The sequence below is a fragment of the Limulus polyphemus genome, unplaced genomic scaffold, assembly GCF_000517525.1.
Source record: "Limulus polyphemus unplaced genomic scaffold, Limulus_polyphemus-2.1.2 Scaffold180, whole genome shotgun sequence".
Classification (NCBI taxonomy): Eukaryota; Metazoa; Arthropoda; class Merostomata; order Xiphosura; family Limulidae; genus Limulus; species Limulus polyphemus.
Window position 1 is genome coordinate 864430 of NW_013665790.1, and position 20200 is coordinate 884629.

Genomic DNA, 20200 nt, shown 5'->3' on the forward strand with positions numbered 1-20200 from the left:
AGAAAAACTTTAATATAAGTTTAACATGACAGCAAATGTACAACGTTTCGACAAGGCAAATTCATTATTAATCATGTGAAATTTATATATTTTTAGGTGGTTATGTAATTGCTCTAATAGGTGAAAATGACAAAATGTACCAAAACCAAATATGTTAATGATTATAAAACGAGTTAATTTTTATTGAAACAAAAACTTTAAGATACAATTACAATTTCTTAGGAACACATAAAAAAATGTAAGATGAAAAGAAGTATTTTTCTTGATTTTTTAAAAATGCCATTTCAGAAACTTAAAATTAATACAAATATCAAATATAATTATGTGACTTATTTTACACATACTTCATGTTCTGTAGGAAGTTTTATGTTAAGTTTCATGCAGTTTCATTGAGTAATTCATTTTTACAATCCCAAAATACTGGTCTATGAATTTTATAAACCCAGTCTTAAGAGGGTTAACTTTCTCAACACAGGCTTGGTTGATTTGACTGACCACATGACCTCTTTGTACTCATTCAAAGTCTTAACAGTTTTGATACTACTAACTTTTTAGTATATATATATTATACATCTTTCACATACAAAAAATCATATTTTCAGTGAAGTATATTTAATAAATTAAAAAAGATTTGTCCATGAATATATCAAGTTTGACCGACCTTGTAACCATTAAAAGAAGTAGAAATAAATCCAAATTACCCTTTGTTTATCCTAAATAGGTTTAAACCCATAATAGTATACATATATTTACACATAAATTTTATTGTTTTATTGCCCTTTGAATTGTGTCTAACTACTATTTGTACCATTATAAGCTGTAAATCACTTGGGGAGCAGGCGATTCACATTACACTATCAATTTACATTACCCACGAGCTACTCCGAGCTGCTTGTGTGTGTATGTCATGAAATTTTATTATTATTATTTATTTTATTTACTATTGTGGGAAACAAACCACAAACCTTCAATTCACAGTCCATGCACACTAACCTAGGCCACAGCCAATACACTATATTGAAAGTTATAAGTATTAAATGTATAAAGACTTTAAACGAGTACAAAAATGTCATGTGTTCAGTCAAATTAACTGAGCCTGTATTGAAAGAGTTAAGAGAAACAGATACTTTTCATAAATTGTAAAAAATAATCTTGTTTTCCTGTCTACATAAAATATATACCATGAGCTTAAATGAAAAGATAACATTTTCATCAATTGAAAATGTATTTCCAATAATACTTACCTCTTCACACTCACAGCTGTTACTCGACAGCCAGAGTTTCTTCCTTTGCCCATCTAAGCATTGGTCTGATTTTTCTCACTTGCTCCAGCCTTTTATAACCCACTTAGTTGCTCTTGGTGATATTTGTCTCATGACATTCTCTACCTATTTCAATGTGCCCTCTATCCTGGTACTATACATAAGCACCTCATTGAGATAATGTTATCACTTTTCTTTCGAGACTGACTCACTCCCAGTCTATAACACTGGCTCTCAGTGGGGAGAAAGAGCAGGAGAGTGTGAGAGGAGGGAAAGTATTATTGGAAATATGTTTTCAATTTTAGAAAATGTTAACTTCCAAAACATACTTACCTCCCCTCAGACTTACAACTGTAATCCCACATTGATAAGGTGGAGGGGCTGGTGAGGGCATTATCCATACAGAAAGCATTTGCATAGATCATGGGTGTGTTGATCGAAGATTGGCATCCTAGTGGGGAAACCACACTACATCCAGAACAGGTATGCTCTTTACCTGGAACTTAATTCATGTACTGTGGGTGGAATTTTACATGATTTGTCATCACTACTGGCCAGGACCCAACCAGATAGCTGAGGTTCCACTACTCGGGGTCAGAATTATAGGGCCATGGTCTCTATATCCCACGTTGGTGGTTAGGGTAATTGGACCACAATCTATACATGTATACTAATGAGTGGATCCCAACGTGTAGCCATAGGGTGATGCATTCCAAGCCCCAGAATCACAATGAGGAGGTAAGCAATGCTGAAGTGGACAAACCTTCTCTCAACCTGAAGAAGTGTAAAAGGCAACACCTCAGGCTCGGGATGGTGGGATCACGTATGCCTTACTCAACCTGAGGAAATATAACTCATACAGTCTGGAATTATGAACACTATCTTCATTCAACAACCATATAGGCCAGGTAACTTCCACTTGCCCCCAGATTTATGGGGAGGACATGGAACAAACTGAGCTCAACCTAGGACCAAGGATGGGACCATTCTGCATTCAGACTTACATGGAGATAATGGACCATCTTCCATGAACAATATACTGAACCAATATTTATCAAAAAGAAGTGCAATGCTCAACCCAACCAGAGAGCCGAGTGTGAAATCTAATCTGGTATTACAAGTAGGCTCCCGTATAGGTTTGTGCCTCTCCTATTGATATCTGGGAAAAACATGCAGGGTCCCAGGTAGGAGGGCCCCCAACTTTGCCCTCTTCTCCAATAGTGGAGGAATTCACTCTAACACTGTAGGAAAAGCCTCTGTCCACCACCAGTAATTGAAAACTGGGTATGGTAAGGACTCCCTAGCTCCACTAGTAGAATCTGGGGGTGATGCAGGTTGGGGAGTTCTGAAGAAAAGTACTCTGGAAACATTGCAATAAGTGAACCAAATTCCCTAAATTTTTAAAAGCAAACCAGCCCTGATTTACTCAATCCAATGATCGGCAGGGATGGCAATGAGTGGCGGTCCAGCATAGTACAGTAATACCACCCGGATAGCCTCTAAGTGGTCTTATGGAACACCTCATTTCTACAGTACCTGTTACAACTGAGATAAAGTATACTGAATTAGTGGTTGCTAGTGCAGAATTGGTTTGACAAAAGCACACCTGCCTGGGTAACACTAGCAACAAAGTGGGATCCTGTAAAAATGAGGTAAGGGACCTGAAAGGTAGCAATGAAAATACTCATCTCTCCATATAATCTAGCAGAAGTGGTTAAGATAGTTACAGGGGGTAGGCAAAATTCCTCAAAAAAGATACTGCCAGATCATGCAAATAATGTGAGATAAAAGTATTGGGGGAGATCCACATAGCAGTCCACACACTGGCCTTCAGCAGGGAATTCAACTGAGCTGCTAAGGACATCAAAGTTTAACAAATCTGATTAGTAGTGAATCTGAGAAGATTCCTCATCCTTGAAGAGAGTCCAGAATAAAAAGTCATTGTCTAGCATCTCTAAAGGCATTAGTGCAGGCAACAAAATCTTTAAGACTCACTGAACACGAAAATGATCAAAATCTGATCCATCATAGAAGTAAGAAATATGAATCAGATAAATCGATGAAAAAGGATTTATCCCATTCCCTATCTGACAGTGTCTTGAGTGAGAAGAACCTGTCTGAGAATAATAAAGCGGTCTGTGCAAACCACTCCGACTGGCGTTGTCTGAAGGCCAACAGCAACGAAAAATAAACCTTCAGGTAAAGGTGATACATGGCATATGAGAATCAGGTCACAAACAGGTGTTGAAAAAGGACATGTAATGTAACCCTAATATACCACTTAGGTAACTGGATTGGTCATTTGGGACAAAAGACTCAAATTGACTTAAGAAATCCAGAGAGTACTGGGAGCTGAAAAAATATTTTGTCACAAGTATTGAACAGTAGTTGATAAGGCTGCCTTATACAGAAAGATTGTGGAAGATGCAAAAACACTTGCCAAAGAACCAGGTCAGAAACAAGTTATGGATGGCATTTCTGATCGAAGTGGGTTCAACCTCTTCTCAATACACCATTGCCAATATGTGCATCATTTCCATTGAGAAATCCATCATGGAACTAAGCAAAAAGATCTGAGACAAATACCTGGCAAGCCTACAAATTAAACCCCGATGCCATGCAAAAAACTGTATAACCTCTATGCTTGAAGCTTTAGCTCTGGTTAGCTGGGTGTACTATGTCAGATCATGGCTGCCTCCATAGAGATGGCCTAAGAAAAAGTGGAAGAGGTGGACACCCCTGAAGGTACCGCAGAAGCATAAACCAGGGTGTAGCTACCAATCCGGTGCTATCCACAGGACCCAACAATGGGTTAGAACAAATCATAGTTAGTACCTTGGGTACCATATGAATTGGAGGGAAGGCCTAGAGTTGTAATCCTGTCCCGTCTTGACGGAATGCATCCATTGCCAAAGCCAAAAAAAGGAGATTCAATATTCGAAAACAAGGAGCCCTGGACCAAGTGCCTCCTCAATGAGAAACACTGGACACCACCATAGAATTGTTAAAGTGAAGCCTGACGACTGTCCCCTTAATAAGCCCATACTATGAGGCATTGCCTTTTGAAGAGCAAGAATGACTAAAACATTGTGTAGGAAAGCCTCATTGTCCATGCGTAAACCCTGGAATTCCTGACTGTTGTTTCATGTACCACATCCCTGAAGTGAGGCATTTGTGAAGAGATGTAAATCTGGATGAGGTGGTGGCAGAGGAACCCATATCTCAGTAGTGTCTCGATTTAACAACCCCTCAAGATCAATCCCAACTAAGGATACTGGAGAGTCCAGTGCATTGATATTTATGATTTCTTGGTCACATAAAGACCATTAAAAGAATCTCTTGTGCTCTCGTCCCAAAGGCATGAGGGATTTGAGTGATGCCCACATTTCCAGAACAGAAAGAACCATCCATGCAGTGGGAGAAGGAGAGGTGAGTAAATGTCAGGTTTCTTCTTCCATAGCATGGAGCTGAATGGGAGTCAGCTGAGAGATGTGATGAAAAAAAATAACTGATAACATAGCGAATTGGAGCAAGAATAGATGTCTCAGCTCTAAGAATGAAGCCTGCCTTAGTTATTTCTGAAAGCAGAATCAAGGTAAGCAGTAACCAGTCATCTGTGAAATGGTGAAGTGCTATGAAATGGATGTGATGAGAAAAAACTCATACAATTTGGCAGAACCCATGTTAAGCTGATGCTAGTCTGAAAGTAAAAACCCTGAACTGCAGTACCTGACCCTTGTGCACAAAAAATTCCAAATGCTAATAATTGTTCCAACTCTTCATCAATGAAGTTGGTGATTTTGAAAGTCTTCCAACAAAGTGTAGCATAAGGTACACAATACATCGGATTTTAGAGGTAAACTTCAAACTCCACCTTAGAACCTCTAAATTCAAGGAGCATATATATTATTTGAGTGTTGGAATATGCTTCCATCCAGGGGTGGTAGGCTAAATGACAAAGTTCTGAGATCCATATCGGATCAGGCATAATTATTTCTTCATGTAACTGAGAAATAACCTCCCTGCATGTACCACAATGCCTTGTATAGATAGAAAACTAAATATTTGCTCCCTCACCTTTCAGCCATCAAGTAATTGCAGGCTCAAAAGCCACTCAGGAAAGACCCAAAACATCACTCTCTCGATGAATCAACTGAAGAAGACAAATTAAAAGCAGCTTATCCTAGAGTGGCCTCCTTTTTATATTTTTAAGACTGTGTTAATTACAGTTGATTGGAACAAAATTAATCAGGTAAGTTTGTTTAGTTAGAGCAAAGCAACATTGGGCTATCTGCTGTGTCCATTATAGGGGAGCAAACCCCGGATTCTATTGTTGCAAGTCCATAAACACACCACTGTCCCAGAAGGTGCAGGAAAAAGAGAATCTAAATTCTCTCCAGGAGGATCAAACTGAATTGTAGACTCAGACCCCCCAGGAGGAACACCACGGAATCAAATATACGTCTCCATCTCATTACAAATAAGATCACTGACAGTCTCAAACAAGAGTCTAAATCAGCTTGTCAATTGGATTTTTTTTGTTTTCGAAATCAACTAGGTAACACAGAGAATGCATAAAGTATCTTTGATTAGCACCGAGAAACCCTTTAGTAATGAAAAAGTGATAACATTACTTGAATGAGGTGCTTATACACAGTACCAGGATAGATAATGCATTTATTAGGTAGAGTGTCACAAGACAAATATCACACCAAAGGTAATTAAGTAGGATATAACACACTGGAGCAAGCGAGAACAAAATCAGACCAATGCTTAGATGGGCAAAGGAAGAAACCCTAGCAGCCGAGTAACAGCTGTAAGTATGAGATGAGATAAGTATGTTTTGGAATGGTGATTATATTTCCTACAAAGTATTAAATTCCCTATCCAGGCTACCCAAGTTCTTGTACAAATACTTATGCCCCAAATCTTTAAATTTCAATCCACCTACCTCAACTGCCTTCATATCAGCAATGCGAGATGACAAAACTTTAGCATATCTTAATGGAGCAATTTTTTCTAGATCAGCAAAATTAATACGCCTGAAAAGAAAAAAACAATAACATTATTTTACAAACTATTTTCTGATGTTGAAATATGAGAATGATAAACAAAGAAATAAAGATTACACAACACTTTCTACTTAAATAAGGTGAAAAAATATTCTGTTTTAAAAATTCTGAGAACTAATTGAGCACAGAAAAACATCACACACACTTTGAGATTAGAGTTACAAGTTTTATTATGCAACAACTATTTCAAAGTAACTAATAACTATAACCAGAACTTCTTTATAAAAATCTGTGACAGGGACTTTGGAAAACAAGGATATGCCGATTAGTCTTTATAACTTTCATAATTTGTTATCTATCTTTCATTAACACTTTAAGAAAAAATTATAGAAAAAAAAACTGACTGAGATACTAATTTAAATATTACACTAATCAACCAAGAAAGCAGAAGCTAAATGAGTAATATGTTGAATTATATTACAAATACTGATCTGGTCAATGGTTGTTATCAAATTATGTTAGGTTAATATTAATAAAAGGATATTTCGGAACTTTATATACACACACATTATACAATAAGTTATTTTATGTTTCTTTAACAGCAAAGTCTACACAGTTCTTCTGTGAATCATCAAGTAAAAAGAATTCTGAAGCAAAAAATTTTCATTGTCAGAAAAATATGTTGATATTTGGTAAATGGTACATATTTTGCAACAAAAATAATACTAACATAAATCTATGAAGCTATTACTTAAAGAAACTACACGAAATCAAACTATGTTTGGACTCTTTAATATACAAAAAGATAGAGCAGTTGATAAAAGAAAATAAATTTCCCTTTAAATATGAGTGTATATCTGTATCTCATACATAACTTTCAAATATCAACTAATTATCAAAATTGATTCAATAAAACTAAATTTCATTTTGAATGTTTACAAATCCAGACACCCAAGAAAAGGTGTACGTCTACAGCATTGTCAAATGACATTCCTCCAATAAAACAAAACTGGGACACACTACAGATATATACGTATTCATGTGCTTGAGAATACTCTATGCTCAAAAACTTCAAAAAGAATGTACAGCATTTGTATGAGATATTTCTGATAAAACTACAACACTATAGTATCTCAAGGATATCTGTTAATGCAGAGAAGTTCGGACTTGCAGAAACAAGAGGTTTGCGAGTCTCATATGCAGGCATGTTTTGCTGACAGGTGCAATCATTGGGCCACATCAAACAAGGCAGGACAAAAATAAATGTTAAATAAACATCACCATGTTTACAGTACAAACATCAATACCCTATTACTCAATTCAAAAAAATATCACAAATTACAAGAAAGCGAGTAATTTTGTAGGTATAAACAAAAGAAAGAAGAGTGTGGCTACCCACAGTATAAAAGACTTTATTAAACAAACAAACAAAAACAAATGAATTTATAGATCTAACTCCAATACAAAAATAAAAATGAAAATAATGCTAAATACATTAAACAAACTCACAGTTTGCTCACAGAGTGAACTTACACTTATTCAATAAACAAAAAGTAAGACTACACCAAAATAATCTTGTTAACATGAGAAAAAAGGGAGCTTTAAATGTTTTAAATAATCTCACTGAAATCTCTAAGTAATTCAATGAAAATTAGTAACAGTACAAAATTAGTAAATGTCAATGTAGAACTATCCTAAAATTCTAAAACAAATTCCAAGGTAAACTCCACTTAAAGTCTAATAAAATATCTGCTAAAGACCAAATGAAAAAAGATATGGTAAAGTATCTTGAAATCTAAGAGAAAACCTAAGTAAAAATCTATGAAAACATCTACAAAAATCTGCTCTCTAAAGCCCCAACACTGTTTTAAATCAGTGGGTGAAGATCATGGGCAAATCCATCTGCACCTACTGCCACATTTGATGACAAGAATAATTCAGCATACTAATTAAAAATAATGTTATTTGTTATTCCTGCAAGATAATAGACAAGAAGGTGCCTAATCTCTACATGACACAATTAACCTCTGAGCAATGTTAAAGTTAGTAACATGCTTGAGCAATGTTAAAGTTAGTAACATGCTTGAGCAATGTTAAAGTTAGTAACATGCTTGAGCAATGCTATGTTCCAACTCAAAGGACTATAGAGGGAGAAAAAAAAAGATTTTGTGAACTTAACACACACTGCTGAATGTCTGTAAAAAACAAAGTAAAACCAAAACACATTAAATAATAATTTTTAATTAGTGTTGAAGCAGTACAAACATCTCTGGAAATATCATATGCAGATCATTTATAGACAAAATACAGTTGTTCTCACCCAGTCTGTTGACAAACAAATCCAGCTAATTGGAACAGAATATCCACTTCTAGTGGTGTCAACTGAGATATCTGCTGAGATGATAACAGGAACTCCTCTAAAAAAATAGAAGCTCTTATAAATTATGTGCAGGAGATATTGTTACCTGAAATCTTCCAAATTAATTGCCCTTAAATCCTTTAAGACAAACTTAAAGCTAACTTCAGCATTTGGTGCTACGAGGTTGGTCAAATTGAGATTTTGTACTCTATAGTTTCCATACTATAACTTTTAATATACTTTGTGTATCTTCACAAAATTTAACAGAATTTTAGTAAGCATTACAAGTCTATCGTACACAAAATATTTGGATTTTTGATGAAGTATTTTTACTAAAGATTTGTCTGTGAACATATACAGTTTCTATATACTAGTCCAAGTGACAAGTGATTTCCACGTAAACATTAAAAATACATATCTTCTTCTCAAAAATCTCAAATTTTATTTTCATAATATCTAAAATCTCCTAAATACATTTCAAATTTTATATCTTATTTCTTATTTTCTCTACCCTAATTTCGTATAAGGTTGGTCAATTTGACTGACCTCATAACCACTTAAAAAAAAATCGAACTGAATCTAAATTTTCTTTTTTTCTTTCTATAATGACTTAAAATTGTAATATGAAATTACATTTGTTTATCCTATATAGCTTTACAGTCATAATAGTATACATCTATTTATACTTAAATTTTATTGTTTTATTGCCCTTCGAACCCTGTGTAACTACTATTCACACCATTACAAGTTGTAAATAACTTGGCGAGTGTGTACCTCACATTATGTTATCAAATTACCTTAAGCATGAGCTACACGCGAACATACCTCATGAAAATATATTATATTATTATTAGTGGTATTTATTTCACCAAACCTAGTTTCCTATTTTTACATCTTGGTTCTGTTTATAATAAATAAATACACATGATAAGCAAGACAAAAAGTACTTACCAATGTCTTTTTTTTTGCTGTCGAATGTAGATCCTACTTAATCCTACTTTTTTATACAAATGGTAGTACTGCACTAAATAATTTTTATTTAATTAAATAATAAACCAAAGAACACAGAATAATAATGTGCAAAAAACATACAATGTCCCATAACTATCACAATTTTTCTGGCTTTCTAACTATGCAATAACAGCCCCTAAAACTTCATTTAAGATTGTTGCTGTGTTTCCCATGGAAATCAAGCCTGAACTGAAAGCAAAATTGACAATTCTCTTTACAGAAAACAATGTAATATAAATATTTGATAAATGACAACCTTGGCTTTCTATTGGTTATAAGTAACATAGTACTGTACATCAAAAAGAACTTTGGCAGTTTTGTAAAGAGAGGATGTGAGAGGTGGGTGTAGTAATACGAGTCTGGTTATCTATTTCATGGCTCTATAACCAAACAAGATTAAAGGCTACAAAAATTATGCTTTGCCTCACTAAAATCTTGTGACATGAGCAGAAAAAGATGCCAGTGGAGAGAGAGTTAAAATACTTAATTAAAATTATAATTTCTTGTCAACAAAAGACTTCTAAAGTTTACTAAAAGCTTGAAAAATTTCGTGAAGATACACAAAACATATTAAAAGTTATAGTGTGAAAACCACAAGGTCAGTTGAATAGTTCTGTAGTTCTGTGCTAATTAGAGAGAATGAAAAATTTCTCAGAGAACTTTTAATGGAAACTGAGGTTTATGAGGTTGCTTGATTAAAATCAGCTTTATATTCTTTTGTTTGATCTTCAACATAATAGTAGGTTTTATAATTCGATGACGAGGAACCCACTTTGAGACTAATAATGCTTGGAGATGGCTTGTATAGGTAATGAAGAAAAACTTTAATATAAGTTTAACATAACAGCAAATGTATAATGTTTCAACAAGGTTTTGTCATCATCAGGTACAAGTAGTTTACACTTTCGTCTTCAGTTTGAAAGTTTATTAAGTGGTGTTCAGATCAAGCAGCTAATTGAATTAATTAGCCCACTTGTTTTAGTTGGAAATCCAGTTAAATCATAATAGTTATAGGACATTGTTTGCTTTGAGCTTTTCATTCTTCTGTGTTCTTATGTGCATTATATAAGTAACTTAAAAGTATTCAGTGTATTATTACCATCATTAGACTTAGATTTCATCAGTAACTGACAGCAAAAAAAACAAAAAAAACAAGAAGAATAGATCACATATTTTTTATCTATTAATATAAAAGTAACTAAAATGAAAAATTAGAAACTTATTCAGTTAGGTAGAATTAGGTAAAACAATGAAAAACAAATCTTCACAAGCAGCTCGTGTTACATCATTCAACACTATAATATGTACTAAAGGTTCGCCAAATTATTTACAATTTGTATGGCAGGATTATTAATTAAACGTGGTTCAAAGGGCAATAAAACAATAAAATTAAGTATATACAAATATAGACTGTTATAAGCTTTGAGCCATTTAGAATAAACAAATGCAGTTTTTAGTTACAATCTGAAGTTATTCTAGAAAGAAAAAGGGCAATTAAGATATATTTTTTATGGTGGTTACAAGGTTGGTCAAATCGACCAAGTGAGGGTAGAGAAAATAACAAACAAAATATAAAATTTTAGTGGAAAAAAATGTTTTATATTTATTTAGGATGTTTTAAAGATTATGCAAAGGAAATTTGAAACTTTTCAAATTAAAAGTATTTTCATTCTTAAAATGAAAATCATTCTGCACTCAAAGCAGTCAACACACTGACTCTGTATATTCACAGCCAAATCTTCAGTCAAAATACTTAATTTAAAAATCTGATTTTTTGTGCACAAAACAGTTGTAATGCAATGTTTACTGAAAGCTTGCCAAATTTTGTGAAGATACACAAAATATAACAAAAGTTATAGTATGGAAACTCTGATGACCTACTTTGTGGTTACAAGGTCAGTCACATCAACCAATATCTTCAGGAAAGGGTTAAACTAAAGGCTTTCCACCTGCCACTCCTTTATATTTTAACCAAACTAGATGAGACTCTGCCAAAAAATACCTTGCGACAGTTTCCACAGACAAAAACTGAAAGATCTGAGACTTTCCCTTGATTTAATGGCCAAAGGCAAAAATACTTTTCAATATATATCATAGAAAGCTTTGAACCCTAGAGACATTGCCTGTATATGTAAAAATTATTTTTAAGTGTTTTCATTCACAATACATAAAATTGCATATACTGTGTCAAACAATAGTTCTTATTTGTCTAAAAATTACCTTTAAAGTTTTTGTCATTGTGAATAAACCTACTTACACAAACTGACTGCCCTATTTACACATGTCTTAAAAAGAAATATCAAACTGACAATGTGTTATATGTGTATTCCCTTGAAGTATATAGGTTGTAGTGTATGCCCCTTCCCCTACCCTGAATATCATTATCTTTCAAAATATACCGTATTCTAAGGATCTTATCAAATCTTGAGGATAATAGGAGAGATATAACATTCATTTGCAAATGTTAGCCTTTCTAGCATTAAACTTATTAATATTTCTTTATATATGTTTTAACATCTGTGAGTACACTACCTAATAGATGAACGTTGTTAGCCTTTTTCTCATTTTGGATTAAATTACAAATACATCTGGAAAAGACTAATTTGTCATTAAAACTTTAAGAGCAAAAGAAAAAATCAAAAGTGCCAAATCAGAGACTACACTTTAAAGATTACTTGTAAAACATAATTGCAGCTTTTGAAATAAAGGTTTTTTCAATATTTGTAATATATTTTAGATAATGTCTTGTTTCAAACCAGAACATTTTCCACAACTATAATTTTTAAGGTTTCGCTAAATGGTATATTTCATTCAACACACTGGGGATTCAAGAAAGAAAACTGTAAATACTGCTTCAGCCAGGAATATTCTAAGTAAAAAAAAATCTTGTAAACTTTTGCCTGTGAGGTTTACACTTAAATCAAAACTAAATTGCAGGATAAAATTTTCAAGGTCCTCTTTATTGTGGATCCAAATCATGAATCATATTCATAAGTGGTTTCAAGCATTTCTTTAAGGAAGTTTGTTTCAATATCATATGAAGATTACTAGAACAACTGGAAGTCACTTTACTCCCTTAGAATATGAATTTTACTTGATTAAAAACACTATCAAAAGTGCAATACTTACAAGAGAGAACAAAAAAAGACATTTTCAGAAAAAAAAAGCTGACCGAGACTTATTATACAAAACAATGTTGACAGAAAGGACATCTCATTACCAAGGAATGTTGATATACATCAGTAATGAAATATCTTTTAAACATCATATATCAAACATACATGTGTCTGTCATGCTTTGTATCTCCCGAACAGCTAACAGTAAAAAAAATTATATAACAAAATGCTTCTTTTCAAGAGTACATTATGGGAAAATTATCCATTTTTGCAATTCCTAAGATTTCATATCAATATCAATTCATCAGTCTTCTTAATTGCCAAATGGTCTTTCATGAAGAAAGTTCATGAAAAAAGGGGTCAACCTCTGTCGACTGATTGAAAGAAATATGAATGTAAAAAATGCATAAAGAGAAGAACATGTTTGAGTATATTTTTGCCAACAGTGCATTTCAGTCAGTCTTTTTTGCTTAAAAACAAATGCAATGAAAATTTCTTGATTGAAATAATACATGGAATGACAGAATATGGTTGTAAACGACCCACTAGACAATCATGTTGTATATACACTATGATCCAAGGTATTTGGATTGACTGAGCATTTTACATTTATTCCTCACTATTTTTAGGAAACTTACTGTTGAATTGTTTTAACAAACATCTGCTATTATATAATAGGTAAAGGAGATAAGAACTTATGATCTTCCCACACAGGTATGCCTTTCAGCAAGTCACAAGCTTTTACAAAGTTAGTTTTCAAATCTAATTATACAACTTTACTATCAAACTTTGCCAATAATATTAGCATTATAATACCGTTTGTAATTTACAGTTTTATATTATACAAGTTTTAATTCCTATATTCAAAAGAAACAATTAAAAAAATACTCGAACTTCAGTTTTATTGTCACATGACATACGAACATTCACAATTCTTAACTTTTAGTTTTCATAAATAAAATAATACCAAACCTAGACTATATATGTAGGTTTAGACACAATCTATATTCATTACATTACTTACATGTCTTTTGGTTCAATCTAATAAACTCTGAAATATATTTAGCACCCCATGACAGATCCACACCCACATTCAATAACTTTAGTTTGAGATTTCCAAAGCACTAGTAAATATTTGTCATTCATGTTCATAACCAATATAAAATGCTTATTTTAAAGTACAAGCTCCCAACAGTTATTTTGAAATTGGTGGGCAGCATTCATTATCAGTTGCAATTAACGTCTGTTAGTGGTAAAGCTGTTTCATCCTCTATGGCAGTAACTGTTTTTTCTTACCTCGATATATATATATATATATATATATATATATATATATATATTAGTTAAAGAGACAGTTAAACTGTACTTAGGTTTCACTATTATATCTTAGTGAATTATCTATTATCTATGTTTTAAAATGCATATTTGAAAGGTTTTATACGTTTTTAAATATAACCCAAATTTTGCTTCATTACACAAGGGTTAACTTTTTACATTTTTTGATCTTAACATGAAAATCACCTTGCACTAGAACTAGTCTGAGTGAAACTGGCAAAAACAAATTCTGAAAATTGTTACTACAAATACTTGATTTAAAAAATCTTATTCTTTATGTAGAAAATACTTGAAATCTTTAATAAAATCTTACCAATTTTCCTGATAGTATATTATGAATGCTCAGAGTTATAATATCTATAGTTTCACATATACACTTTTGCCCCTAGCTTGTGTATTTTACATGGACATGTGTTGAAAGAATTAAAATAAAAGTTAATTTGCAAAACAATCAAGTGTAGAAGGAATTCTGAAAGTCAAATTTATTTCATGATATTAATGAACCTAAAAACAGTGGGATGATCAGGTTTATCAAAGTTTCAGTTAAAGTACAAAAATATATCACTATGTACAATATTAATAACTCATCAAGATGGATAGTAAATAAAGTTATTAGATAAAAAAATACAGGAAATGTATAAAAAAACAATTACCCTTCCAACATAATACTGGAACCATGAACAACATGACCCTTTGGCATTTTAAATAATATAAAAAAATCCCAATATTCTATATACCTTTTGTAACCTCCTGTGTAGAACTGCCTCTGGTGAAGTTCAGGTAGATTCGTTTGACTAACTCCATGTTATTCAGTAGGCTGTTAAAAGCCATAAAGTATGGAAAAGTCACCAGATGGCCTCCCAAACCTCCAGCTACCTAAAAGAATAGAAGCAAAAATTTAAAGCATATCTGAGAGAAATGAAACAGTTTTTCCATGACCACTTTGGAAAGGAAATAAAAACCTTCAAAATTCAAATGTACTTTTGAGTTTGAAAATGTCCATTTCATTGAATCTTTGCAAAGGAAGTTTTGCCAACAACTGTATACAATATTTTTATAATTTCCCCAAAAGGGGGACAAAGGCTGCCTGGAGGGATCACCTGTATTAACCACTCGCACCCTTATACAGTAGTGTGTTGTCTGTAAATCAGCCAATTTTCACTAAAATGACATCATATAAGGGATGCTTGACATTGCAATTTGTACCGTCGTGATGTCAGCAAAACATGCACATGCCATGAATCACGAGAAAAATTATGAACTCTGTAGGCTACAACACAGCATGACATATGAATTTCAAAAGAAATAAATAAAAGTATTTGTTACTCTTAATTTTGGTTTTATTTACTTTTGCAACAGAACACTTTCAGGGACCCTGCAGAGGTATATTTAGTTTAAAGTCACTTTACCATTACTATAAAAACTTTTTTTTTATAAATATAGGTGATACTTACTCCAACAAGATTCTGCTTCACATCTTCAGTTAAAAGATGGCTTTTAACATTAATCATGATATAGTTGAAGTCCAAAGCAGAAATGCTTCCACTTTTGCTTTTGTCATATTTTCGAAAAGCTTGAATGGCATGTTCCTCATGGAAGTCCTATAGGAAAGAAGTATATCAAAAGTGTTTTACACACAAATCATTTTATAGAAATATTTAACCGAAAATAACATGTTACAAAAATCATAAAAACTTACATATTTATGAATTACAAATTTATATCAAAAGTAAGCTACTTATTTTTGCTAAACAACTGTGATAAGAACTACAGCGCAAGTGAAATGTAATTGAGCTCAATCAAGTTTAATATAAATAAAAAACAATGCAGTTACTAGTCACTATTTCAACCATATAATTTGTCACTGAAGTGAGATGCAGTCTCTAAGGTTAAAGCTATATGCTAAAACTAACATTTAAAATATATTTATTTGTATGCCATTAATAAACTGCTGGAGTCAAAATGCTTCATAAGCTAACAAGAAAATACTTTGATCATCTAACAGGCACATAAAAAAAAATACAAAACTATCTCATATTGAATTATGCAAGAAAATGGTTTGTTTTTTACTTGAATTGTACAAAAATCTACTCATCTAATCTAATTTAGCAGTGATAGACTAGAAGGAAGGCAGCTAGTCATCACTACCCACTGCCAACTCTTGGGTGACTCTTTTACCAAACAAATAGTGAGATTGACCATCATACTGTAACACCACCACAGCTGAAAAGGTGAGCATGTTCAGTGAAAGGGATTTGAACCCGTGACCCACAGATTGTGAGTCTAGTATCTTGAAAGAAAATGAGCAATGGCATCACGCTGACAAAGCAAGGTTTTGAGTGTCATCACATACCTAACTGTATTTAAGTTTATATAAGCCCATACTAAAATAAATAACTTAAAAGTTTTGTGATCAAATTAAATAAAAATTGGACAGTTACTACAGATAATCAGCTTTGCTAGACAGCACCTAAATAAATATTTTGATTATGTAAAATTTTATTTGCTATCCTGGTGGTAAGTGAAATGTGTCATGCTCTTGCCCATGGCTTGCATGCAGTTATGATGATAAAATTCAAGGACTTTTTAGTGCTTCAAGTGTTTTTTCAAGGACTCCAAACAACAACAAATATTCATGACAGTTAAGAAACTATCTTTCAACATTCACAGGATAAATCTTGCAGAAGAATTGGAAGATAGCCTCAAACTGATGTATTTTGCCTACAAACCTTTAGGTACACACCTCATACAAACTTAGTAGCCTAAAATAGTGTCCACATACATTAAGAACATGTCATTGTTAATACTGTACTGTAAGACTTCAAAACACAAAAATTTAATGCAGATAGAACTTCATCTGTACATGTAAATTTTACTTCTAACAAAAACTACAATTATAAACAGCAAATACAACTTTAGTATTATGGTGCATTTGAATTTTACAAAATGAATAGCATAGAAAACACTCTCCTTGGAAAACGAAAAATTGCATCACTACCAAAAGTCAGGAAAACAACAAACAATTTTTTGTTCAGTTCTTTCTCTATTTCTTCCAGCTCCCTTTCTTTTTCTTTGTCAGTTTTCTTTAAAAGAGTTTGATTCAGTTACAAAGGCAAGTTTTCCTGTTCCCTCAGGTTTTTGCTAGGCTGTCAGCAGACTTAACTGTCCTACATCCACTTTAATATACATCCCTCTGCCTTTAATTTCCTCTATGTCATCCAAAATATGTTTTTCCCTTGCTGTCTTTCATATTCAAGATAAAGCCCATAATGCCTTGTGGCATATGCAGCTGAGACAAATATATCCTTCATGATGGGAACATCAAATAGTCTTCCAACAGATTTTACATAACCACAGATTACATGTTGGGCCATATCTGATCTCTCCTTCAGGTTTTAAATCTCTACTTCCTTATTTATAAAAAAATCTCTCAATACTTATTTGTCAATATGACAAAACAAGTAGCAGTTTGACAACTTCCAGAAGCTTGGCATATGCAGTGTTCTTCATGTACTCACTAAGAAATACATAAACCCTATCAGAGCTTTATGAAATTTAGTAAATTTTTCAGAACTAATAATAGGAATCTTATCCAAGAACAGGGAAAACTGTTGAACTATGTTTTCACTATCATTTTCTTTCAGAATCTCTGTACTTAACAGTATTCCCAGTACCTATTTGAATATGTCCTTATATGCTGACATGTCACAAGCCATGTTTCTTGGGTTCAAGCAAAAGAGGTTTCTAACCAACAAGTATGACAAAAGACATTTCTCCGGTCTTCTTTACAAGATTAACAAGAAAATCTCTACATTCAAGCCAGTACTTAATGATTTGCTTTTCACCAGAGTTCACCTTTTTTAAGAGCTCTTATTGCTAGAATACCAATATCAATCTTTTTGAAGTGGACACAGTTTTATTTTTTTGTTGATATCAATTCACACAAGTGTTCCAACACAAAACACTACAGAAATTCATTTTCATTGAATCTCATTAATTCTCATATAATTTCACTCACATCACCTGAAATGACACAGACCATTGTTGCATCTGTATGGTAGACTGTCAAGAAAGGCTCCAAATGGAGAACCACAGCCTAGAAGTGAAGTTTAGCCTTGAAATGTTGGTCACAGATAGCCTCTGCAATGGTTTCAAATGCCTTGTACCCTAGTTCTGGTAGAAATTTACATTATACTGCACTGATGTAATTTGCTACATCACCCCAAACTGAGAGCTCTTGATCACACACAGATTTAGTCTCAATCTATCAGTGGCTATCAAACTTCACTGGCAGTTTTGACAAATCTGAAGCAACTTTGCAGTAGTATTCCCTTCTTAGAAATACTTCTGTTCTTTAATAATGTCCCAAATGTTCATAATATTCCTGGCAAAAAGCTTTCAACAGATGACTTAGAAAACAAGAGGAAATAAAACCTAACAAAAATATCAAAGTACCCCTGATGCCATAACATTAACAAATCAAATTAATTACATTTTTGGAAGAAAAAAATTCATTTTCACAAAGGATCTATGATTATCTAGAACTACTGATTTTAAATGATTAGGGTCATATATTTGTCAAATATGGAAATAATCTTGTTTCTATGCAATGTTTATACCGAGAATTAAAGAGCTTAACTCTCTACACGGGCTTTGTCAAATTGACAACTATGTTTGTACTCATTTAAAGTCATTATTGTTTGGATACTTCTAACTTTTAATATAGTACAACTATCTTCACAAAATTTGGCAGACTTTCAGTACACATTACAAGTTATTAACATACAAAAAATCAGGTTTTTAGTGCAGTATTTTCAATAAACTAAAAAAAAAGAGTTATCCATAAATATATTGAGTCTTTTCTTTTACTAGTCCGAGTACAAAGTGATTTTCATCTTAAGATTAAAAATACTTTTCTTCATCTCAAAAATTTGTCAAATATGAAAATAATCTTGTTTTTATTCAATGTTTATACTGAGAAATAAAGAGCATAACTCTCTACATGGGCTCGGTCGAATTGAACAACTATGTTTGTACTCACTTAAAGTCGTTATTGTTTTGATACTTCTAATTTTTGATATAACACAACTATCTTCACAAAATTTGGCAAACTTTTAGTACACATTACAAGTTATTAATATCGAAAAAAAGTCAGGTTTTTAGTGAAGTATTTTTAATAAACTAAAAAAAAATATTTATCCGGGAATATAGCGAGTCTTTTCTTTTACTAGTCCGAGTGAAAAGGCCACAGATAGGCCTAAATAAAATGTTTTTAATTTTGTACCAGTTTTGACGTTGAATATTATTTATGATTTTGATAATTCTATGTTTAGAAAACAAAGTAATATAATATGTCATTTGACAAATGAAAACCTTGGCTTTCTATTGGTTATAAATAATATAGTATTAAACATAAGAGAGAACCATTAACTCACTCCAGATGGGTCACAGGTCAAAAGTCATTTCATCACGTCTGTTGTCTCGCATTCAAAATTTTATTGAACTATTGCATGAATTTATGTCAATAAGTTTGGTATCAAACTGTAGATTATAATTCAAGTTTTAGTATTATACATTATTTAATTTCTTAATTTAAAAGTAAATATTAAAAAAATACAGTTAAACATCTATTTTTGTGTGTCACATGATGTCAAAATACTAAGTCTATGGTTTCATATGAATTAGGAACTCAAATTACCAATATTGACAAGCTAGAATATAAAATAAGAATGTCATATCTTTTTCTATTTGCTGAGATATCAAATACAGTGCCCCCACTCACCTCTTTCCATTTTTGGAAACAGTCCCTTATATACATTTAATTCAATAAAGGACACGTGAAAAATCAATCAAAATCTCAAAATATCTCCCTAGTGGCTTTTTCATCCATTTTAAAATGCTAGGACATCATTTCGTTCTTTCGAACAAAGATTTCAAGGAGGTAGGCTGAGTTTTTAGTCTGCTCAAAATTTCATATTTTTAGACCTAAATGCAGCTTAGTTACTAAGCTTGATAAATTATGGTGGAATTCTATGGTATTGATATAGTAATTTATGATTTCTTGGTTATTCAACTATATACATGAAACCTAAAAATAATTATTTT

At 32.5% G+C, this 20200-nt stretch overlaps 1 protein-coding gene across 2 annotated transcripts in view; it reads right to left on the reverse strand.

Annotated features, from left to right (window-relative positions):
- LOC106478107 (calcium-binding mitochondrial carrier protein Aralar1-like) overlaps window positions 1-20200 on the reverse strand; it is a 93893-nt gene that overhangs the window by 58960 nt on the left and 14733 nt on the right. For both annotated transcript variants that reach the window (XM_022381636.1, XM_022381635.1), the window contains 4 exons: window positions 15550-15696; window positions 14833-14971; window positions 8595-8691; window positions 6214-6304 (listed from right to left, as the gene is read on the reverse strand). In XM_022381636.1, the coding sequence (XP_022237344.1) occupies window positions 6214-6304; window positions 8595-8691; window positions 14833-14971; window positions 15550-15696 (474 nt within the window). The remainder of the gene's footprint in view (window positions 1-6213; window positions 6305-8594; window positions 8692-14832; window positions 14972-15549; window positions 15697-20200) is intronic.